Here is a 22,103-nt window from a genome sequence, read left to right as displayed (position 1 = left end):
GTCCTAATGCATTGTGCTGCAAAAGATTTTATGAAATTAGAAAAACATGTGATTGTGAGCTGACTGGGGAGATTTTATTTAATTTTAAAGAAGGGTAGTTGAAAACCTTATGCTATTTCTTAGAAACTTCATTTCGATCTTACTTTCAAATCAATCTGAAATGTAGCATCATATATTTACGCAATGTATAGGCTATGTATGAATAAAAAAAATTAATGCATCATGCATTCCTCATCCATATTTTCTGTAACCAACATAAAATTAATTTAAGGTTACTGCCATTCTAGAGGGAGTTGTAGCAACTCATCTGACGGCCATACAAAGAAAATACACTTTGTCTATCTGCATAAAGATAACATAGTCTTCTCTCTCGTGTTCTATGATGATAAAGTAGCCTACGCTCCATATTTTATAGCGAGCCCAAATCAGCTCGTCAAGGTTTGTGTTTCGTGTGTGTCAGGAGGATCTCCTCCTCCGGGCAGAGTATTGTCTCTATGCCCGAGTGTCACTACCTTTGTGTGTCACTGCGACATCTGACACTGATGGACCGAAGCAGAAAACTCTGCTCAAAGCCAAATGAACCCTCCTATAAAACAGTTTTCTGAAGATGTGGCAGCTTCCTCACGACACTGCCACATCTTCACAGATGTGAGAGCATGCGATGCAGCTGGTTTAACTGAGCTGCCAGAGTGTTTTCAAACTAGTATTGATACAAACCACAAAACTGACAACTTCAACAGATTCACACAAGTTTCCATTAATAGCCTAAATGGTACGGGAAATAGCTGCGGGCGGGAAAAATAAGTGACTTTACATTTTATTAATTAACTTGCTATTCTTTGTTAATTAAATGTGTTTGCCAAAATAAGAGCGCAAAAAACGCGACTGTATTTCTAAAGTAAAAAAAAAATACAAAAACAAATACAAAAACTCGCGTCGATATTGTTTGTATTAGCCTATAGCCTAACGGTTTGGTTTGTAAAATACTAAAATTGCCTTTGTGTTTGTGTATTAGACTACATGTTATTGTGAAATATTAGCTACTTAGTCTACAGTTTTATGAAGCCAATTATTTCGATAAAATACGTTGATTTTATGTTTTTGATATTAGTCTGTTCGCATAGGGTTCACGACGTCTTTATGCCAGTTTCCGTGTTTTCTAATTGATTTGTCGTTCCGGTTTAAACGTTTTCGTAGTTGTATTATTGTTCACTTGAAAGATAACATTTTTAAAAACGTTCACGGTTGTTTCTATGGTCTCATCAACTAATAAGGAAAAATGTAGGCTAACTGAATAATACTGATATTATTATTATTTTTTACTACTGTTACGTTTTGATTTGACCTTAAAAATAAATAAATTAATTAGATGCACTGTAACTTTATGTACCCAGGTTGAGTAACATTAAACGATGTTTATGACTTGAATGAATCGTATTAAGCCTCATTTGATTTTACTTGACAAAACATGTCTGGTAAAATATCCAACTAACTTTTATTAGAAGATGGAACGGGAGACCAGGGCTCCACTTTTTTTTTTTTTTTTTTTTTTGGAAAGTCCATTTCTGTAGACACAACTCTTACAGCATTGACTGTTAATTAATAAATTAATTAATAAACTTTTAGCTGTACAGTCAAAAACTCAGTTCAACATTTTGCTTAATTTTGTCGTTTACGAATAACACATTGGCAAATATAAAATATTGGATTTTTTTGGGTCAAAGACAAAATTAATAAAACTTTAATCCGTCTTCATGACAGTTATCGGCTAGGTCTAGGCTACTTGTGTAACTGAAACATGTTCAAATTTAATTTTAATTATTTTTTTGATTTACGTGATGTTCTGGGATTAGTCGGCTAAAACTCGAGGGGGTTGGGTCTGTTTGTTTATTTATTTATCTGTGTGCATGCTTTATCTGCTGTTTTGCAACTTATGTTGGAGGAAAGGGCCCGTGCGAGACTGTGGGGCCAGAGAGCAGTGGAGCCAATTAAACCTCTCTTGACTGTACTGTTGGTTTGAGGAAGTGACTGACAGCTCCATTCATCCCGTTCACGGTTTAATCTGTGCTGAGCAGCTGAATTCAATAATGAGCCATTTCGGCACTGAATGATAAACACTGCTGAAAGTGGCAAAACTGCAATTATGTCATTGCGGCCTCCGTAATGGGATTGCGCACTCAGATAAAAGATTCTAATTGTGTTGTTGTGTATTATGGCAGCGGTTCAATGATGAGATGAACACCTGCGGTTCGTGCACCGTGAGGTAAACACAAATAAAACCCTCCTTCATATTTAGGGTAGACAATAACGCACAGAATGTGTAAAATAGCCTACATCTTACAAACCGAGCCCCTTTCCCATCTAACAATTGTGGAAGCAAATTCAAAGGTTGGCTGAGCATTTGTCAATGTTGAGTCTAAAACCCGTATAGAATTAAACAATGGTGTCAAAGCAATATAGAAATGGACAAAAATCATGATATAATAAAAAAATTCTAAACATTTTGCTTAGTTTGAAAGCGAATATTGAATAGTTTATTCATCTACGCTTATCTCTGCAAAAATAAACATAGCCTACACCCCTAATTGTTTAATCTACTTTAAGATTTAGTTAAAAGACTTTAAAATAATTGTTCAGTATTTTAATAGTTTTGTACGGCTACTCTAACAAAACGCATTCGTTTCGATATTAAGAAACTAAACGCGGTTTCTGTGATATAGGTTAAAAAAGTGCATAACAAATAAAGTCAATAAATAAAGACAACATCGGGGATCGTTTACTTCGACGAACGCTAAAGTGCATTTAAACCGCCTCTTGCTTTTACTCGTTTCTGTTTACCGGAAGTGACGTCGCTGCTGTCAGTCAACGTAAAAAAAAAAACTTGCTCTACTCTGGAAATGATATGTTAATATGACGGCTGCCGCCTTTAGATTTTGTTCAACATATTCTAATCACACCCACATTATGTCCACACGTTTGTATTTTGTTGTCTATTATAAGATACCCCTGAATTGGTCCCTCGTAAAAAATAAAAAAAGACCCCCCCTCCTCCCGAAGAAATCCTGAAATCCGTCGGCTCTTTCTCTTTCTCCAGAGCTTCTGCTGAGCCATGAGCAGATACAAAAACACACCCAGTGTTCACAACGAGGAACTCGACTGCACGAGTCTAGAAAGGGGAAAGTTTGCGCTGCTCGGATCCACGTTTGTTGTGTGGAATTACTTTCTACGTGGTGAAGCAGTGAAGCGCCTCCCATTGCCTCGGTCATAGACCTTGAAACCTAGCGCATATATGCAAAACGCATTTTGGGTTGAGCACGATCCTGAGCTGAGGAGGGTCCTTCCACTTGCCCACAGGGCCCCCTCCACCTCAACCTTCCTCCCTTCTTTATACATCTCCTCCTGCATGGACGCCCGATGCCGGGACATGCTAAAATATTGGGGCAGAAACTCGGTTCCGTCGCTGGATTCTAATTTGATTTATTGCTGGGAATAATCTCCCTGTTTCTGACAGAAAATAACTTACGCTGACTATTTATTCAAAGTCAGAAACTGCTCAAGAAAACCAAGTGAACACACAAAACAGTTAATTTATTAGATGTTTGATCAAGCCACGAGTATGGGCGATGGAATCGCCGAAGACCGAAACCACTGTGGATCCAATTCGGTGTGCCGTGACCACGGCAGAGACTCTAAAAGCCGGACGGAAGTGGGGAACCGGTCACCTGTGCAGAGTTCTACCGACACACCCGGGACTTCGGCGTCCACACCGACTTCATCTGGCGAGGAAGGACACGATAAACTTTTAGGAGTCGATCCGGACTATTGCCGAAGGATTCTGGTCAGAGGTAAGTGAGCAAATATCCATCGTAAATGCGCTGGAGCTAAAAACGAATTCAGTTCAAAACTAAACATTTTTTACTTATGCAACCAACAGACTCACTTTTATTTTATTGGCATTTAATAAAAAAAAGCTAAACTATTTTACCAATATCTCAAAACAGACGCAATTTTACACGAAATGTTCAGTTTCGTTTAGAGCATTTTGTTCTTATAGTGGTCGTGATTATTATCATATACACAAATATCTTAGATTAGTTTACATTACTGACCATTTATGACAAACATTAATACAAAAATGCATCCACAAAACTGTAGGCATAAGCTCCCAATAGGCCCCCACAAAATCTTAAAATTATGCATTTAAAAAAAATATTAATATAGGAAACTTGACAGATATTTAAAGTATCATATTTGCAATTTATATGAAAATATATATGTAGAAATAAAAAATATAAGTGGTTTCGAGAGGTGTCTTTTTATATTGTTTACAATTTATGAAAGGGATTATGTAGGCCCATTTAATGTCATACAAACTGCAACCAGCAAACATGAGTATTGAGCTTATTTTATGTGTATTATTAGGCTAAATGTTAATGTTTGAGAGCCAAAAAAAGGTTAAACGACAACATAAACATGCAAACATTAAGCATCATCGAAAGTGGTTATTTAAATTTATGAAAAATATCTAAAGATGTAGCCCACTTTTAAATGTAGTTTTTATTTATTTTTATTTTTTTAAACACAATGCATATTCTATATTTATTTGGCAGAACACCCTTTATTTACAGAGGTAAAGTATTTCTAAAGACATTATAAAATTGAGAAAAGGGAACAACTGTCAGAACAAAAAGTAAAAAAAAAAAAAAAAAAGTCCATACAAATGCCATTTCTATAAGTAATTTAGGGAATATTGTAAAATAATTTCTGGTAAAGTGATATTATAGGCTATTTTCGTTCAGGAGATGTAAGCCATTCACCTCGTGATAACAAAAATAATAAATTCACGTTTACGTTCCGTGTTCCAAAACACGAGCCAAAATGTAGCCAAAAATGTAATAATAAATAAATATCAATGCACTAAATATCCGACAATCATCTGAATTGTTTGCACCATGTAACTGTAACGAATTTGACATTTTAAAATGACAATTTGTGGCCGAATTAGTAACTGCATTGCAATGCTACTCAAAGCATTTATATATTTTCAGTGTAACTTTTTTGTGAGATTTATTTTGTTGTAATATATACAACAGGAAAATACTTGATTATAATATTTAACATGCTCTAAATACCCAGGCTTTTCATTTAAATGCACTTTAACTATATGGTTTATGAAATTAAAGCACACAAACTGTCCTGCAATAGAGAACAGCCGAGCTAGTGTTTGGGTTGTGATTGGACGAACTGTGGGGGATCGTAGGGGATCTGAGGGGTTTTGGCGCAGTAAGCCCGCAATCCCCGGTGTCACTATTTGTTTTTAAAGCTGACGATTGAATGCGCCCGAGTCCTCGTGAGAACCGGGGTCACTGAAAGGTCAGCAGGTCTGTGTCATAGGCTCACAGGCTCGCGGTGATTTGAAACAGCGAGGAAAAAGAAATGAAAGAAGGGTTCGCCATTAACATTCTACCTCTTTACATTAATCTTATTGTGATATTAAGTGTGATCATAAGACACTGAGCTTGGTTGCCATGCAGACATTCAGAGAGGCGGAGCTAAATATGAATACTTTACCACATAATTTTAACACCGAGCTAATTAAACCCATTCTAATAACATATCACATTAATATGATTTAAGTTACCATTTTTGAAGCTCTGAAAAAAATCAGGAAAGCTACATTTAAGTATCTTGTTGTAGTCACAACCTGACAGATGACTGCAATATCAGTTTGTTTCCCCCAAAGTATTTTTCCCATAAAATAATGCACATTTTGGTGTGAGACATAAGTCTTATTATTTCTTTACTTTATTTGTTTTGTAAGGTTTAATGATGGTGAGGCATCAATCAACATGAAAAAGTCACTATATTAAAATTCCAATATATGTTATTATTCATTTTAAGGGCCAGTTTAAAGTTCACATATATTAATTTCGGTTTATTATTTGTCAATAATATCTTTATTATGTTTGGTTTCTAGGAACATTTGAAAAAAGAACTCATAATGCTATAGAATTGTGTAGATTTACTATATCGAGCAAATCTTTTTTAAAATGATTCAATTCTATTGTACTGTTTAATGAGCGTATATGCACAAAGACTCAAACCGCTGGATATTTAATTCGAAAGTGATGTGGAAATCAATAGTATAGATAAAAAATAAAGTGGTCAATAAAAATATTGCATTTTAACAATAAAACCTTTCTTACATTTGCTTATAAAATGTATGAACCAAGACTAAGAATATCTTGGTGGCAGATATTGTATGAATGTAATGGCATATTTATCACATAATTATCTGATATTATAATTTCTGATGTTGCATGTCATTTGTGATATCAATACAATGTTGTATTACTGTGCTGGTAATTTTATTTCATGTCGACAGAAAATAATCTTGAAGTGACCGCAAACTATGCACTTTCTTGTTCTGTCTGGATGAACATGAACACAAATGTTATAATGTAAACATGTTTTCGAGATTTGATCCAACAAATAGACCAAAAGCTTGCAGATCTCAATACCAATTGGACAATGACAGGATACTGGAGTATAAAGCTCCTCTTTGGCAACTTAATTGATGTGTACTAGATTTTGCATGCTATGAAGGTGAAACAAAATTAAAGCTCGATCAGTGGCCAAATTTTCACCATTTTCGCAACTAAACTAATCACTTCTTACTGGTATCTCTTATCAGTAATCAAACGTCTTTAGGAATCGAAAGAAATACACATCTTTATACTGAGTTAAATTCTAGTCTGTTTACCTGACCATATTTACAAATTATTTTATTCGGTGATGCACACTCTTGTTGTCGTCCGTATTTTTAAATGCGTTATAATATATGAATCGGGGTTTCTCTCACTCCTAATAATGCAAGAGAAATGGCTTATTTCAAAACGAATGGTGAATCATGTAATGCGTGTGTGTGCTGAACAGACGCCAAGGGCACCATTCGGGAGATTGTTCTGCCAAAAGGCCTGGATCTGGACCGGCCGAAGCGCACGCGGACATCGTTCTCGGCGGAGCAGCTCTACCGGCTCGAGCTCGAGTTCCAGCGATGTCAGTACGTGGTCGGGCGCGAGCGCACGGAGCTCGCCAGACAGCTCAATCTTTCAGAAACTCAGGTATGAAACGCATTCATGCTTGTTAAATATTATAACAGTGAGCTTCGCTTTTGAATGAGGTGCCGCTTTCTAATGCAATGTAAATATATATTTTAATAGCCTATAAAAATGTTTTGTTTCATGGTTGATGTAGCCTATAGCAAATTATTATTCGTTTTGTAAACTATTTTTAAAAATTATATTGATTACATTTCTGTTTGCAATTTTATTGTGTCTCTGTAATTCTCCTGAATTCCTCTTCATGTGATATGTTTTGATCCCATCGAAGTTATTTCTTCGATTTTTAAGATCCGATGAGATTAACTGTAGTGAGGTGTCATAAATAAGTATTTACGTCAGATAGCCTATGCATTTTTTTTGAGTCAGCAAAACACCTCAATATTTCTTTTAGGGAATGCTTGTTATGTTAAAATTGTTCTTGATTTTTAAAGCGTATTTACAACAAAACATATTTAGCCTGGGTTATAAAACTAAATGGTATTATCTTTGAGGATATTACGCAAAAGATTTAACCTAAGTAAAAAAAAAAAAAAACTACAACACATAGCCAGGTAAAAACACTTAAAGGGTTTAAAACGATAGATTTGAATGTATTGATCTGAAACTGAAAATAAATAAATCTATAAGAAAATAATGAATAAATGAATGGATGGATAATGTCCAAGCAGTCAATGGTTGGTCAGATGTTATAGCAAACTTGCTAAAAAACGTAACAAGTGTAGACGTCAAATCGAGCGCTGGTGTTGCCAATCTCTGCAAATTCTGCATGTCAGCCACCATTGTTATGAACACAATACTCATAATCAGTATTCGCACAATGGGCGTCAGTGGGAGGAGCATGTCTTTATCTAGACGTGGGTGGGGGTGGGGGGGGGGTAGTTGTCCAGTCATCATTCATGCACTTCAGATGTACTTGATCTATTTTTAATGTTGCCGAAATCTAAAATTTTCTTATTAATTTAAGTTTAATTTACTTAAATGGTATCACCCAAGTGATTAAAAAGGCGAATAAAATCCGTTACTTGCGGATCCAACTATTGGTCATCTAATATAGGCTAACTTTACCAGCGTGTTTTCAAAACCGACTATCACACAGAGAATATGCTGAATAAATCACCTCTATAAGAGTCGTGGCTTCAGAACTCAATTTTTCAAAACACGCAATTTTGCTTTAATGCTGTCTTTTTATATATAAATAACAGACAATGATGCAGTAATTTCAAAGCAATTTCAATGTATTATCTGCACTGACCACGGGTCTTAGATTGCCATAAAGTTGATTCTGAAAAATATGATTTCATGCAATGATAATCAATTGGTTTCAACAATGACAATGGTTTCATCACATTGCAAGGGTTTATTCAAACAAACCGATTTTATATGATGTTTGCAGTTTGATGTTTTCAAACTGCAAACCAAATTTAAAATGACCCCCCCCCCCCAAAAAAAAAAACAACAACAACAATATATAGGCTATGTGGTGTGTGTATATATATATTGTTACCCAATAAGAAATAAGAAATTCACGAATTGATGAAACGTGATGAATGATTAATAATACCCTTATGTCAAATTCTTGTAGAACGGCGGCATACTGGACATTAAAATAAACATTTTTTCACCTAAAAAAATAAGAAATAAATCATCATGTTTGTTTAAATGTAGTTTGGTGGCAAGTCAGAAATGTGACGCTGGGGGCGCTGTGCGGATGTCATTATTACAGATGCATTTATTAGTGAATTTGTAAAACGATAATATACAAACACATGGATTTTGAAAGATCCATAAAACACCATTATGCTTACAACAAATAAAAGGAGAGATCTTTAAGTTTTAAAAGAGCACACAATGGTATTTGGCCTGAAATACGTTTGAAGCCTTGTGACTTGGACCATCTAAAAACCGTATCATGCATTCAGTTTTTATTTATTTTTTTTTAGCTCATTTTAATTTAGATTACATTACATAAAATAGGCTATATGTAACTAAATCTTGTTTTTTTCCATACTGCAGGACCATTCAAAATTAACTAGATCATTAAAATGGCGAAAAACGTAAGATAGTTAAGCATTAATCTTGATGATGAAATAAAATATTATATAAAATATTTAAACAAATATAGGCTATAAGATACGTCAACTAGACTGAATGCTATTAATCGAATTAATCAAGAATTCAAAGTCAGCTTTGAATCCTGGCTCTCGCAAAAGTGCATATACTATAGAATCAAAATCGTGGTATGTCATATTTCTATAGAATTTTTAGAAGCACCACTATTCAGGTACAGGATTTATTTTTCTTGATTTAAATTAAAACTAATTAAAGCTTTACTGGTCTGAAGAACTCGCAGTCAGTGTATAAACAGGTTTTTAAATCGTGTCAAAAGTTTTGTTAAGGCAGAATTAATCACTTCATTTAAATTAAAATGAAGAGCCAAAACCCATCAGACGCAGTATAAGGGTTCATTATTGACAATGAATATATATATATATATATATATATATATATGCATGAAAAAAGGAAAATCCGCTTTCATTAAATATTAATTGAACTTTAATAAATAAAGTCTAAATAAAATAATAAATACAACTTAAATCGTTTAATCAGAAATCATATCTGTTGGATCTTAAAACTATGAACCAGCTGGTCACCAAAGTGATAAAATTATGTCTTTGGAGGCAATAAATCATGTTCAATACAAAAAGCGTTTACATGTTCATTTTAACGAAATTGCTTTTAAAATTTACATATCACAGATTGAGTGCTAATACTTATTCATATCCATTTATGCTCAGGCAAATTATCTTGGTGCAACAGCCTTCAATTCGACCTGCAAAATGCGAATGGAAAATATGTGCATTTCATTTTATTCCACTGCGATATTTGTTGATGTAAATATGTATCTATTAATATAATTCATAAATAAATGAAAGCAAAATAACACACAACTTAACTAACCTAATGAGTGTTTTATTCTGCACATGCAGTGTTTTGAGCCTTTGAATAATCACGTGTCTACAGAAATGAAATATTTTTTTAAATAATGCGAATTTAGCCTATTTTCTATCCTTTGGCATCACAGTGGGATCTGTAGGTGTTTTTATGTTTCTACGTGCACAATATCGAATTAAAGACTTCACACTATTCAATAATTAATTCCAATATTATACAGCTTTATCGAAATCCATTTAGTCCAAAATGACTTACTAATTTACAATTATACTCATAAATATGCAGTCGCGCGCTCCCGAGTTTTGGACTGTTTTGTATATCTTATACTAGTTATGAATCGCATGCATGCATTTAACTAGAGGAAAAGAGAAATTAACAACTCCTGTCAGGCGCGCGCACGCGACTGGTTGCGCTTCAGTTGTGAAAACATTTGCAATGCCAATGAATTTCTTCATAAAACACGACCAGATACTGGACCAGATACTTATCTTTACCTTTTAAGCCAAGACGATCAAATACAGCCCTCGTTTATTTTCTCGGGAGAGAATGTGGACTCAAGGTCCCGTTTGAGGAAAGTGACGATATATTAAGCTGCGTTTTGACCTTTTATTTTTCTTTTCAAGAAGTTATTTCTTGCGTCAATCACTGTTTTAATAAAATAATTAAATCTAGCCTCCATATTCAACGCAGAATTGTTTTCGTTCTCGCATAATAATTTACATAGAATAAAGGAAGTGGTCAGTCTTGTGAAAGCAGATAACAGAGCTTTAAATTATCTTCAAACTGGATCTAATTTAAAGATATGGCACCAAGTAATCATAGTAAGGGATTTTTCCTCAATGCTATAGATAGATAGAATCATGTTGCATGATTTTGTACCATTAACATATGACACCTTCACTGTACATACAATAGTACTTCTTTTGTAATGGTATAACCACTCTTACTGAGGACAATCATGGGCCGTAAAGGAGTTTAATTCAACTTTTTCTTTTGATAAACTGCATTTCAGTGTCACAGTTGAAGGTGACTCAGCTTGTGAGCTCAACTTTTTCCCTGCAGCTTCTCAGGGGATCAGTTTAGTCTGTGTTGGAGTGTACACATGGGGGGAATAATTGGCTAAAAGTGGAGTATTTTTAAATTATAGGAATTCCCTGTTTGTTTACATCAAAATAAGGGTTTTTCCTCAGACCCTGTCCCCAGCAGATGGCTCCCCGCTCCAGCGTAACACAGCAGGGATCCGAACCACACATGACTGTATGGGGTGTTCAGGGCCCGTAGACTCATTGATCATGAAGCAGATCCGATGTCTGCAAGACATTTATCATCTGAGATACTGCTGTTAATTTATATACAGACTGAATCGGAAGCCTTTATTCAGGCTTAGTTCAACTTTTAACCTTATTTCAATTGTGTTTTGATGGCTTGGCATAACTGAAAGAGAGCCCACAAAATAGAGGCTAATTGTGGAAAAATGAATCGAAGAACAAGAACAGCTTGAGCCGCGGCATCCTGACCTGTTTGCTTAAAGCGTGAGGAATAAACAGTTTTTTTTTTTTTTTTGCAGTACTTGTTTCCTTGTTTATTAAAGTGAGAGCTCTTTATTAGCTGAGTGAGTGACGGTTCACCTCAGCGTTTCTCTATTTGAGCACAATGAGTCTCTTCCATCAGTCTGACCTTAACAGACATAAGCAGAACACAGGGGCTGGCTTCAAACTAGACCCTTTGATGAAAGGCACCAGTCATGATTATGAAGTTTCAGGTCGCAAATATGTTTGATCGAATAAATATTTGGGTTTTGGGTTGAGGTGGATGTACAAACAAAGCGGGCAAACATTACATCTGAATGTTTCTCAAATCGCAGGTCCTTGCAGTGATAAAAAGCAGCTTTAATAGAATTAAATTGGCAGGTCTGAAAGCCTTGAGTGAGTCAGTGTGCGCAATCTTTTTAATCAATACAGCCAGCAGCATGTTGCCACAAAGCACAACGCACGGATGGAATCTCACACACACACACACACACACACACACAGTCTTTTTAATGACATATGAATACCTTTTTCTGTCATTTTCATTTTGTTAAGGTTGATCTTTCATTACTGAGATTTTTGTGTTTCTCTTTACCTTGAAATTGGAGTTTACAGTTATATTCAAGGCAAAGAAACATCCACATTTGTTGTGTTTGTTGTTAAACTCTTTAAAATAAAGGTTCTTTATTGGTGTCTATATGTCAGCATGAAGAACTTTAACATACATGGAATCTTTCCATTTCACAAAAAGATTTTTTAGAATGTTTTTCTTCTAATGCATTGCTCTGAAAACCCTCTGATGGAAGTTTTATTCTTAAGAATGTGCCATTAAAAGTGGGTTTACAGGAATGTTTTGGGCCATAAAACATCCTGTTTCATTTAGAAATATGTTTGCATATTTAAAGTGTGTGGAGGATGTTGACGTCAACACTGGCTGTATCTTCTCTACTGCAGACACAAAGCTTATATAAGAGTACCATTTTGAAACATTTAAAGTTGAACTTTAACTCTCTTTTGAGCCTTTTGTGCATTTCCCAAAGGTTTACCAATGTTTGGGATACAGAATCATCCTGTTTCACTTAGAAATCGATTGCATTAATCAAAGTGGAATGTCTTTGACTTCAACAAATCTTTCTCAGTGGTTTTGTGTTAATCAAACAGGGCCTTGAATTTTTTTCTTTTCTTTGTCTTTATAAATAAAAAAATCACAGACAGTCAAGGACAGAAAGACTATTACTTTCCACATATGAAATGATTTTGCTTGGTTTTAAAATGGGAATGCATTGTTTGGTGAATAATAGCGGCATGAGAATGACCAAGGAGTAATTACCTTAACTGTGCAGCAAATTCAGAGAATGCATTTGATGCATTTGTGTTTGATATCACTAAAAACAACTAAGAACGTATACATTTATGAACTGAATGGGGCTTTTATTTGTCTGAATATTATGTGCTTAAATGTAGCAACTGGTGGCTCCACTGTGTGGTCTTTATTCCCAAGATCTCTGGGATTTGCTTAACACATTGTACCATTCTTTTGGGTTCATCCATGAGAAAGCCATGGATTTAATGGATGAAAGATTGTGTAAGACATGAATAAATAGGAAGTGTAAATGACTGAAACAAGACCTTTAGAAGGAAAAACCTAGTAACATCATGATAGATGGATAGATAAAGCAAGTTTCTGGTTGCTTTTTACTCGCAGAAAATCATGTCTTGCTGTACATCCACCAGTGAGCTGGTGACTTAACGAACACTTTCGTTGTTCATTGTTCTCTTCTACATCCAGACAGCATGTAAATAACGTAACGTCTCGCACAAAAAGAAGAGATGAGATCTAGAAGAGGAAAGAAAGAAAGAAAGGCACCAGTTTAAACAATCTGAGCACTTAGATTAGAAGATCAATTTCATTTTAATTTTGCAGCTTATAGTTTCCTTATTGAGAGCGGTATGTGAGAAAACTACTTCAGGAGCAGAAAGTATGAGTCAGGACTTTAACCAGCATGTGCAGGTCAGGCCTCAGAGGAGCGGAAAATTTGATAAGATTGAAGGGGGGTGTTTGTATGTAAGTCTGCTGTTTGTCATCCGTCAGCCAGATTACAATTATACAGTAATACAATTATCTGATAGGATCAGAGAGAACAGAAAACTCTAAACACTTATCTCTGTTTAAGAGTTCCAGATCTGAACACTGACTTTAAAATGAGGTACAAAATAAGAGATGAATTATGAGGGAGAAAAAAATGCTAAAATTGGCAGTCACTCCTTCAGCATCTGTATTAGAAATTCCCTCACATTAGTGTTTAATCTTTTTTTTATTTTCCTTTTATTAATATAACAATATTATTATATTCATAACAACGTACAGTGTTTTGAATATACATGAAATAAAAAATAATTAAATTATTAACAATATTATAATAAAGTATAGCATTTCAATGTAAATTAAATATTTAAAATTAAATATAAAATAATGACAATTATTATAATCATAAAACAAAGTATAATGTTTTAAATGTACAATTAAAATATAAGTGTATAATAAAACTAAATTATTATATTAATTAAACAATGTATAGTGTTTAAATATTTAAAATATAAGTTGATAACAATATTGTTAATATAGCTAACAAGGCATAGTTTTATATGTACATTAAATTTAATAACAAAAACAAATATAGCTATATTAATATCACAAAGTATAGTGTTTTAAATGTACATTAAATCCTTTTTAAATAATTTAAATCTAAAAAATAATATTTAAGGTGGGAATGCATCATTGCAGTTCTCTATTAGACTGTGCTGTTGAAGGTCAGCCACTAGAGGCGCTGTGGTTCAGTAGGGATGCCTTTTAATCCAATGGGAGGACACAATTTCTCAGTATCTGCCCACACACTGTAAGCCTAATTGCCCGATCACACAGGCGATGTCATCCAGTAGTGCTGGGGGAAGGGAACTAATAATAGTCCAAATGCTTTTGCTGTTAGGAGGATTATAGAGCCCTATCTACCAGCCATCGGTAAGACAGGGTTGACCGTTGGCTGAACCTGCGCAAACATGTGCTTCGTTAAAACTAGGAACAAGGGTCAGGGTATGAGGAAAAGTGAGGTAAACAGGTGTAATTGGGTAGGATGATCAGGTAATAGCAATAGGAAGAAATAATTTTATATTTGCATATGCATGCATGCATGCAACACTGGTCTTTTTTCCCCACTTTTCTCTTCCACATTACAATACAAGTGAGCTGCTTGTTACAGAATGTGTGTACAACAGTTGACTGGACATAACAGCACAAGTATGTTCACGACAAACCATATGTTGTGGCATGTGTGCCAAGAGAGTTTCTAAATACATAAACTCAGGCCTCGGCTAAATAAAAAAATTCCTCAGAAAAGATGCATGAGATTAATGACCTACAAGCTCTTTAAAGAAGAGAGGTCACAGAGGGGTCACCAGAATGCCTCATCGTGCTGCACAGTGTTATCACATGTCTGGGATCAAGAGGGCAGTTAACGGCCAGTGTAACTTCTGGACCGGTTCAACAGAGGTGTCAAAAAGATCAGCACAGTCAGCTGCTTGAGCATCTCACTCTTTTTAACCATAAAATACTTTTGGGGGGGGGGGGGGGTTCAAAATTCTGAACTGAGGAATGCATATTTCTCTATCTAGCATCTATCCATCATTTTATCTATCATTCTATTTATCCATCATCCATCCATCGTTCTCTCCACCATCCTATCATCCATCCATCTATCATCCATCCATCTATCATCCATCCATCTATCATTGTATCGTCTATCATACATCTTTCTATCCATCAATTATCCATCTTTATCATATCTAGTCATCCATTTATCAATTTACCCATCTGTCCCTCCATCCTTCGTTGTTTTTATCCATCCATCATTCCATCTATCTTTCTATAATCTATCATCCATCATCCTACCCATCCTTCATCTATCCATCCATCGTTCTATCCATCTACTTTTTTCATCTATCAACCATCTCATTCATCCATCACTGTATCATCATACATCTTTCTGTCCATTAATTATCCATCTTTATCATCTATCTATTCACCCATTTATTAATCTGGCCCCCCATCATTTGTTTTTTTATCCATCTATGATTCCATCTATCTTTCTATGATCTATCATTCTACCCATTCATCGTTCTATCCACCTATCCATTTTTATCATCTATTCATCCATCGTTCTATCCATCTATCAACTGTTCTTCCATCCATTCACCCCTCATTCTTTTTATCCATCCATCCATCATTTTACCCATCTATCTTTCTATCCATTCCTCCATCTAGCTAGGTAGCTTCATCTTTTTCCAGAACTTTCCAAAAGGCAATGAACACTCAGTTTGTCTTGACAAATTTTGCTCTAGACTGTTCATGCCGCTCATGTTTCATGAGCCCAACTAAGCAAACTTGCAACCTCATTTTCATCCATGTCAAATTTAATTGTCATGTCAAATTTACCATGACTACAGTACATGACATCATCATCATTCATAACTACATGTACAGAACAACAACATAAACAGAGAAGATTATGGTAGAGAATACAGGGGCTCCAATTACAGCAGAACTGATACAATTTCAGCAGTATAGCAAAAGTATCTGATGAATTGACATACTGGAGTTCATTCTGCACCAGTGCATTGTGTTGATTCTGAGTTCGCTGAAGAACGAGAGCTGGGTGGATTGGGATGCCGCCGGCCAGGGAGCAAATCCAGGTCATCCAGATCCTGCGTTTAGTAATCTCTGCCCCATCGGTGAACCCTCGATCTCATTAAAGAGGATTTCATCCCAATAGTGTAGATATACGATGGAAGAGATTTGCTTTTGTCTTTTCACTCCCATACTTTCATTTTTTATTTTTCTTTCTATTGAAATAAGGGTTTTGTAATCTAAAACTGTAAGCTTAGCCCACTATAGGGTTTGCAAAAAAAAAAATCTGAAATATGAATATCAATACATAGATTACAGGCTTAAAGTATAAAAAAAGCTTTAAATATATTGAGCATGTAACTATACTTTGCATGCTCTCGCACACATACTATTCATGAACACATCATCGCATGCTCGCGTAAGCTTGAAGGGATTGCTCCACAATCTCATTATCCTCATACTGATGGCCACGTCGAGTCTACGATCTCAGTGTTACAGATCTCGGCTTGCAAAACTGTTTGGCCTATGTTTTATTCGGCTGTTAGTGTCTTACTGAGTTAACAATAGAACTTCATTTCCAGAGTGTGTTTGTTAGCTGATGTCATCATGGAGGTCATCAAACCGCCGAAAACAATACAGGTCCTGGGTCATACATTCTTAGAGACTCCTAATGAATGAAGTTTGTACCAATGACAGGAACTGAAACTGTGTGATGGATATTATATCCTTCAAATGGTGAAACACTGTTTAAAGCCAGATAGATAGATAAGATAGATATAATGTATATAAATGTTTGTCTAACACTACTAAATCTAATGTCAAGGCCTCTTTAGTTTCAAATAATGGTTGCTAGTTCTTCAACCCCTTTTTAAAATTCAAGCCCTAATGGAAAGTGAAGTCAAGTCCCATCTTAGGTTTTTCTTGGTGAATATCCTCATATATTTCACTGTGCATAAATAACAGAAGTAAAACAGGCCGCTAATATTGTTTCACATTGTCTCAAGCGTCAACTATTCACATGTGGCAAAGCTTAAGTCCTTTTTTCTTGTGCACAGACATATCCATATTCAGAGAAAAGCGTCAAAAGTGTCTCAGAGCAGACAAACACAAGTGTGAAGTGGTGTGCTTGATGGGATCTGAACCTCAATCATCCCATGTTCTAGAGCCCTAAACATTAAGAGTGAGAAAATGAGTGTGAATGTGCATTTCTTAGAGCTCACAATGTGTTGATGCGTCTGCGTGCATGTACAGTCGAAAATGGCGCCATCTCCACCTTTATGGTCCCCAGGGAGGGACAAAGCAGCAGGTGACAGGTAAAAACCCGGTCAGGATGAAATGCATTTTTCATAGGCCTGATTTCCTCTATGTTTATGAGTGGAGCTTGGTCTCGACCCGTCGTCAACCCCAGAATACACTCAATAAAGGAGCGCTGTATCAATTAAACATGCAGGACAAGGACATGCAGAGTTCAGTGCACTTTTTAACCTGGGGTTAGAAGTGCTTTAACTCGAGTTCATGCTTCATCGATCTTTGCTTATGAGAAAGCCATAAGGAGAAGCCTCCCATGTGTGTCAATGTTACTGAACAGACAAACCCTGTTTTTGTGGTAATCTGTGATGCTTGCTAAGACATGTTTTTCCAAACACCTAACCAAAAATTTACCTTGACCCATACAATGACTTCACTCATACATTACATGCTATAGACATGTTTCATAATTGCTTAATTTTGCAGTATTAGCCATTATTTTCACTAATATGTACCTTTTAAGGTACTAATTAGCAATTACACAAAAAAAAAGGCACAAAAGCTGTCACTGGTCAAAATATAATATGTACCTTAAAGGTTCTTTGTCCCACTTTTGTACCTTTTTTTTTTATAAGAGTGTACATATAGAGGTTATCAGGTACATTAAACATCACGCCGAAACTGGCAAATTCATCTACTCAATAGTCAGCTCTTACAGCCTTGTTGTGTTCAAAATCGTACTCTTGCAAACTATTCAGAGATGAAAGCTTAATGGCAGTGATGTTGAAGACCGTGATGTTGTTTGTTTATAGCCTACATTAAGCTTTCATCTGATTGATTTAGGATTTAAGATGTGATAATTTGTGAAGATTATCATGATGAACAAAATGTGTTAGAATCACAAACTTCTGTTAGTCACAGAGCTTCTTTTCTGAAATCATCCAAAAACGAATGGAAAAATCCCATTGGTTTTCTTGTTAAGGAAACCAGGCAAATGAAGATAACTAATCAAAAGTATCGCACTGTAAATTTCTCTTACAACTTTCGATCTTGTTTGGCAGGTGAAAGTGTGGTTTCAAAACCGCCGCACCAAACAGAAGAAGGACCAGACCAAGGACACTGACAAACGGTCGTCGTCCACCTCCGAATCGCTCGCCACATGCAACATCCTGCGGCTGCTTGAACAGGGGCGCCTTCTGTCTGTGCCTGCACATCCACCCAACCCACTGCTGGCTCACCCACACACAGGCAATGGCTCACTCCTGGGCAGCCCATCCGTATCCACTTCCTCTGTGGTGAGTAGCAGCACCACGCCTCCCGGGGCTGCGGCGGTTGGGACGTTTGGACTGTCGCTGTCTTCTTTAGGCGGCACCCCACCCTCGCCACGCCTCGGGGTCCCACCACCCTCCCTATGCTTTACCATGCCTCTCCTTGGAGGCACCCATCATGAACTGCCATCGGGATATGGGTGCGGATCCTCAGCATTTGAGCCATACATGAGGATAGAGAGGAAGGATGGAGAGTTAAATGGGAAGAAGACTGTTTCCTAAAAACATTCCCAGCTGACTGGTACCTTCCCCCTTCTACATGTCTCAGGGGTCTCACCTGTGCCATGAACAACCGGAAGGTTCGCAAACTGACAGAAAGAGACTGAAAGACAGCCTCTCTTGAGCTAGTGCCTAAAACCAAACTGAGGCCGGTCAGACTAATGTTTCAGTGGAGGTGAGCGTTTGGGACGAAGCCTGTAATTAAGTATCACGGTGTTCGGTGAATTTCATCGTCCACAGGTTTCCTTCCATTTTTGCATAATTTGTGTTGTGAGAAACTTATTCTTTGTGAACGATGGAAAATGCTGTAAATGTAACTGTAATCGTAAAAGGCTAAATCATTTCGCAATTTGGGTGTTAAAAAACCTAGAAAAATTACGAAAAAATTAACATTGTGGTACGGTTTTTTATGCTGCTCTAAATTAATTGACTTTGGAGAGCTTCGTTTCAGTGTTAATGTGAGTCTGTGTGAAAGTATAAGAATGAGAGAATTAGGAGAGTGAACACATACAGTTACAATAAGGCACTGACCACTTTTGTGGCATTTATTCCGTACAAGACCTTGGTACTAATGAGAGTTTAATGGACAGAATGATTATTCATACAGCAGTGATGCAACGTTAAATCTGAGCATGTGGAGAATTACACGTGTCTTTAACAAAATGCAAAGTAATAGCATCTAAAAGTGCTCATCAAGTTGTCACAATGCTCAACTTTGCGAAATTGGTCTCTTCTCTTGGAAACGCATTAATTTCTCAATTGAACGCGAGGCCCTTACAGGCTCAACAACAATATAAGGACCCTTTTCACAGACTGTGTTATTAGCATTGCAAATCTAACAAGGTTTTCATTAACCTTGCATTTCAGAAACTGGTTAAAGCTGCTGCATGAGTGTTTCTAATGCAATTGCTGAGGTAGTGACCGCAAATTTGCCATATTTCTTTCTTCTGACCAACTTTATCAATCTCTCTCAAATATTTTCCTTTTTTGAAAAGTCATAGAAAAGTATCTTCACTATTGGGACAAATGAGAACCCATTCTTAGGCTTCTTTACTCAAAACTTACCATGCATATCAGTAAGAATAGCATGCACCGGTTTTTAAAAATTCCCCAAATATTCCCAGTTTTGTGTGTTGAAAAATAGCTAAAGAAATGATTCTAAAGTGATTAAGTGAAGTCATGCACCAAAGCTAGGCTTGTACATGCAGACTCATGCAATATTTTAATATTTAAAGGATGATTTTGTAGCTTGTATCCTGAAAAGGCTGCACCAAGAATTTTGCATGTAAAAGACAAAACAATCCCATTCATTTCAGTCTCTCGAACTTGCCGAGTGTGTGTGCCTAGCCTACGATGTTTAAGTTAGATGTTTTGCGTAAAGTTGAACTCTGTTTAACTTTGTTGCTAAACAGTTGCTCCTACTTAGAGTACATCACCCCTAAAAACTAAAAGTTAATAGCTTCTGGTCACATTGCTGTCAGTGTGAACGCCCTTTAATATGAATAGGCATTTTCAGTAGCTTCTAAGTCAATCATCTACATATGGAAACCTCCGAGAAAAGAGAGAAAAAAAAAGTAAATTGCGAAGTCCGAATTATGAGAGGATAAGAAGTTGCAGTTACATTTTTTATACATTTTTCTGTGGTGATGAAAATAAGCTTCCATTGCTACAACACTGTACCTTCATCATTTCTATCCTCTGACAGTGTCCTAGGTTGGGACTGTTGAAGAAATAGTTAAACCCTAAATGAAAATTGTCATTCACTCACTCTGTCATTCTAAACCCGTACTAACAGAATGCCAAATACTCTGTTACAAAAAAGAGAAACATTGATGAATGACTGATATACTAGACTAGTCATATAATCATTTTAGTTGAGTATCAAACAAACAACACTTGCTCTTGTGTTGCTTTTTGAAACTTGAAAACTCCAGACCCTATTCACAGTGCTTGCATGGAAAGAGCAAGAATGTCTTTGAAACAACGCGATGGTGAGTGAAATTTCATTTTTGGGTGAACTAGTCCTTTAGGTCAAGGTGCAAGTGACTTTACCCTGTTGAGTTGCTCTTCCATTGCTTTCTGAGAAAGACACAAACATAGTTTTAGTTTCTTATACATCTAGTATTTGATTGCAAATGGATTGTAACTTGTGCATAAAAATTCTGGTCGCAGTGCTTGTGTTGTTGTCGAACACAGTTTTTTTTCTGTAAGATTCTTGTATAATTCACTGCAGCATCATTTAGCCTGAAGCGCTGAGACAAACACTGGCAAAACTGTTCCTACATCTCTCAAACTGTTTCCTAAAAGAACGATGATGTGCTGATCATTTTGTTAACATAATTACTGAAAAACTAATGGTGCATCTCACAGACCTGTAAATTTAAAAAAGCGTAGAGTTGTAGATTAACAATGCTTTGTAAACTTCATTGAGAACTGACTTTACCATCACTACAAAAACTTGTTGCCCCTTTAATTATGGAACCATATGCCTGAAACATGTTTTCAAAGTGTGTTGAACAAGCAAAGACCGTATATATAAATAACATAGCCACAGATATGATTGTAAAATGTGGTTTGAGTTTACTGTGATTGTGTGGAAAGATTTTCTGTTTTATTTGATCTCACTTTCATATTTTCTTCCATTGTTAAAGGGTCAGTGCTCTTGTTCTGGTACAAAGATTATGTGTAAGTAAGCCATAAGCTTTTTGGCAGTACTGCATTTGTGTGACCGTGTCAGGAAATTATAATAACAAAAAAAATAATAATTTACATGATGGCACCAGCTTCTCACAAATAAGAAAACACTTAAAAGTATGTAAATATGAGTCTTTGCACAGTATTTTCCTGTTGTATTATGTGATCTTACAAAAAAAAAAAAAAAAAAAAATAATGAAAAATATAAATGCTTTACAATTCTTTGTCTCAATAACTATTTGCACTTATTTAAAAAAAGTTTGTTCTGTGGCAAAATAGCCTTTCTTGTGGTTTGGCTAAAAAGCCAACTTATTGTACAATATGTACA

General features: G+C 35.8%; 1 protein-coding gene across 2 annotated transcripts; it reads left to right on the top strand.

Moving 5' to 3' along the window:
* The first annotated feature begins 2,224 nt into the window (after positions 1 to 2,224).
* On the top strand, positions 2,225 to 19,439 carry LOC132115941 (ventral anterior homeobox 2). Of its 2 annotated transcripts, XM_059524389.1 has the most exons (4): positions 2,225 to 2,263; positions 3,609 to 3,845; positions 6,937 to 7,124; positions 18,596 to 19,439. In XM_059524389.1, exons 2-4 carry the CDS (start codon positions 3,617 to 3,619, stop codon positions 19,082 to 19,084), a joined length of 906 nt encoding a protein of 301 aa, XP_059380372.1. In that variant the 5' UTR covers positions 2,225 to 2,263; positions 3,609 to 3,616; the 3' UTR covers positions 19,085 to 19,439. The 2 variants fall into 2 exon arrangements, with proteins under 2 accessions (XP_059380372.1, XP_059380366.1); XM_059524383.1 differs by lacking the exon at positions 2,225 to 2,263 and having other exon boundaries at positions 2,848 to 3,845.
* Positions 19,440 to 22,103: the final 2,664 nt, after the last annotated feature.

Source organism: Carassius carassius, chromosome 3 (genome assembly GCF_963082965.1).
Source record: "Carassius carassius chromosome 3, fCarCar2.1, whole genome shotgun sequence".
Lineage (NCBI taxonomy): Eukaryota > Metazoa > Chordata > Actinopteri > Cypriniformes > Cyprinidae > Carassius > Carassius carassius.
This window is presented reverse-complemented; position numbering and strand designations above follow the sequence as displayed.

Coding starts and splice junctions, on each gene's coding strand:
- LOC132115941 (XM_059524383.1), top strand. CDS start 3,596: ATGTTTGATCAAGCCACGAGTATGGGCGATGGAATCGCCGAAGACCGA. Junction 3,846..6,936: donor CCGAAGGATTCTGGTCAGAG/GTAAGTGAGCAA, acceptor TGTGCTGAACAG/ACGCCAAGGGCACCATTCGG. Junction 7,125..18,595: donor TCAATCTTTCAGAAACTCAG/GTATGAAACGCA, acceptor CTTGTTTGGCAG/GTGAAAGTGTGGTTTCAAAA.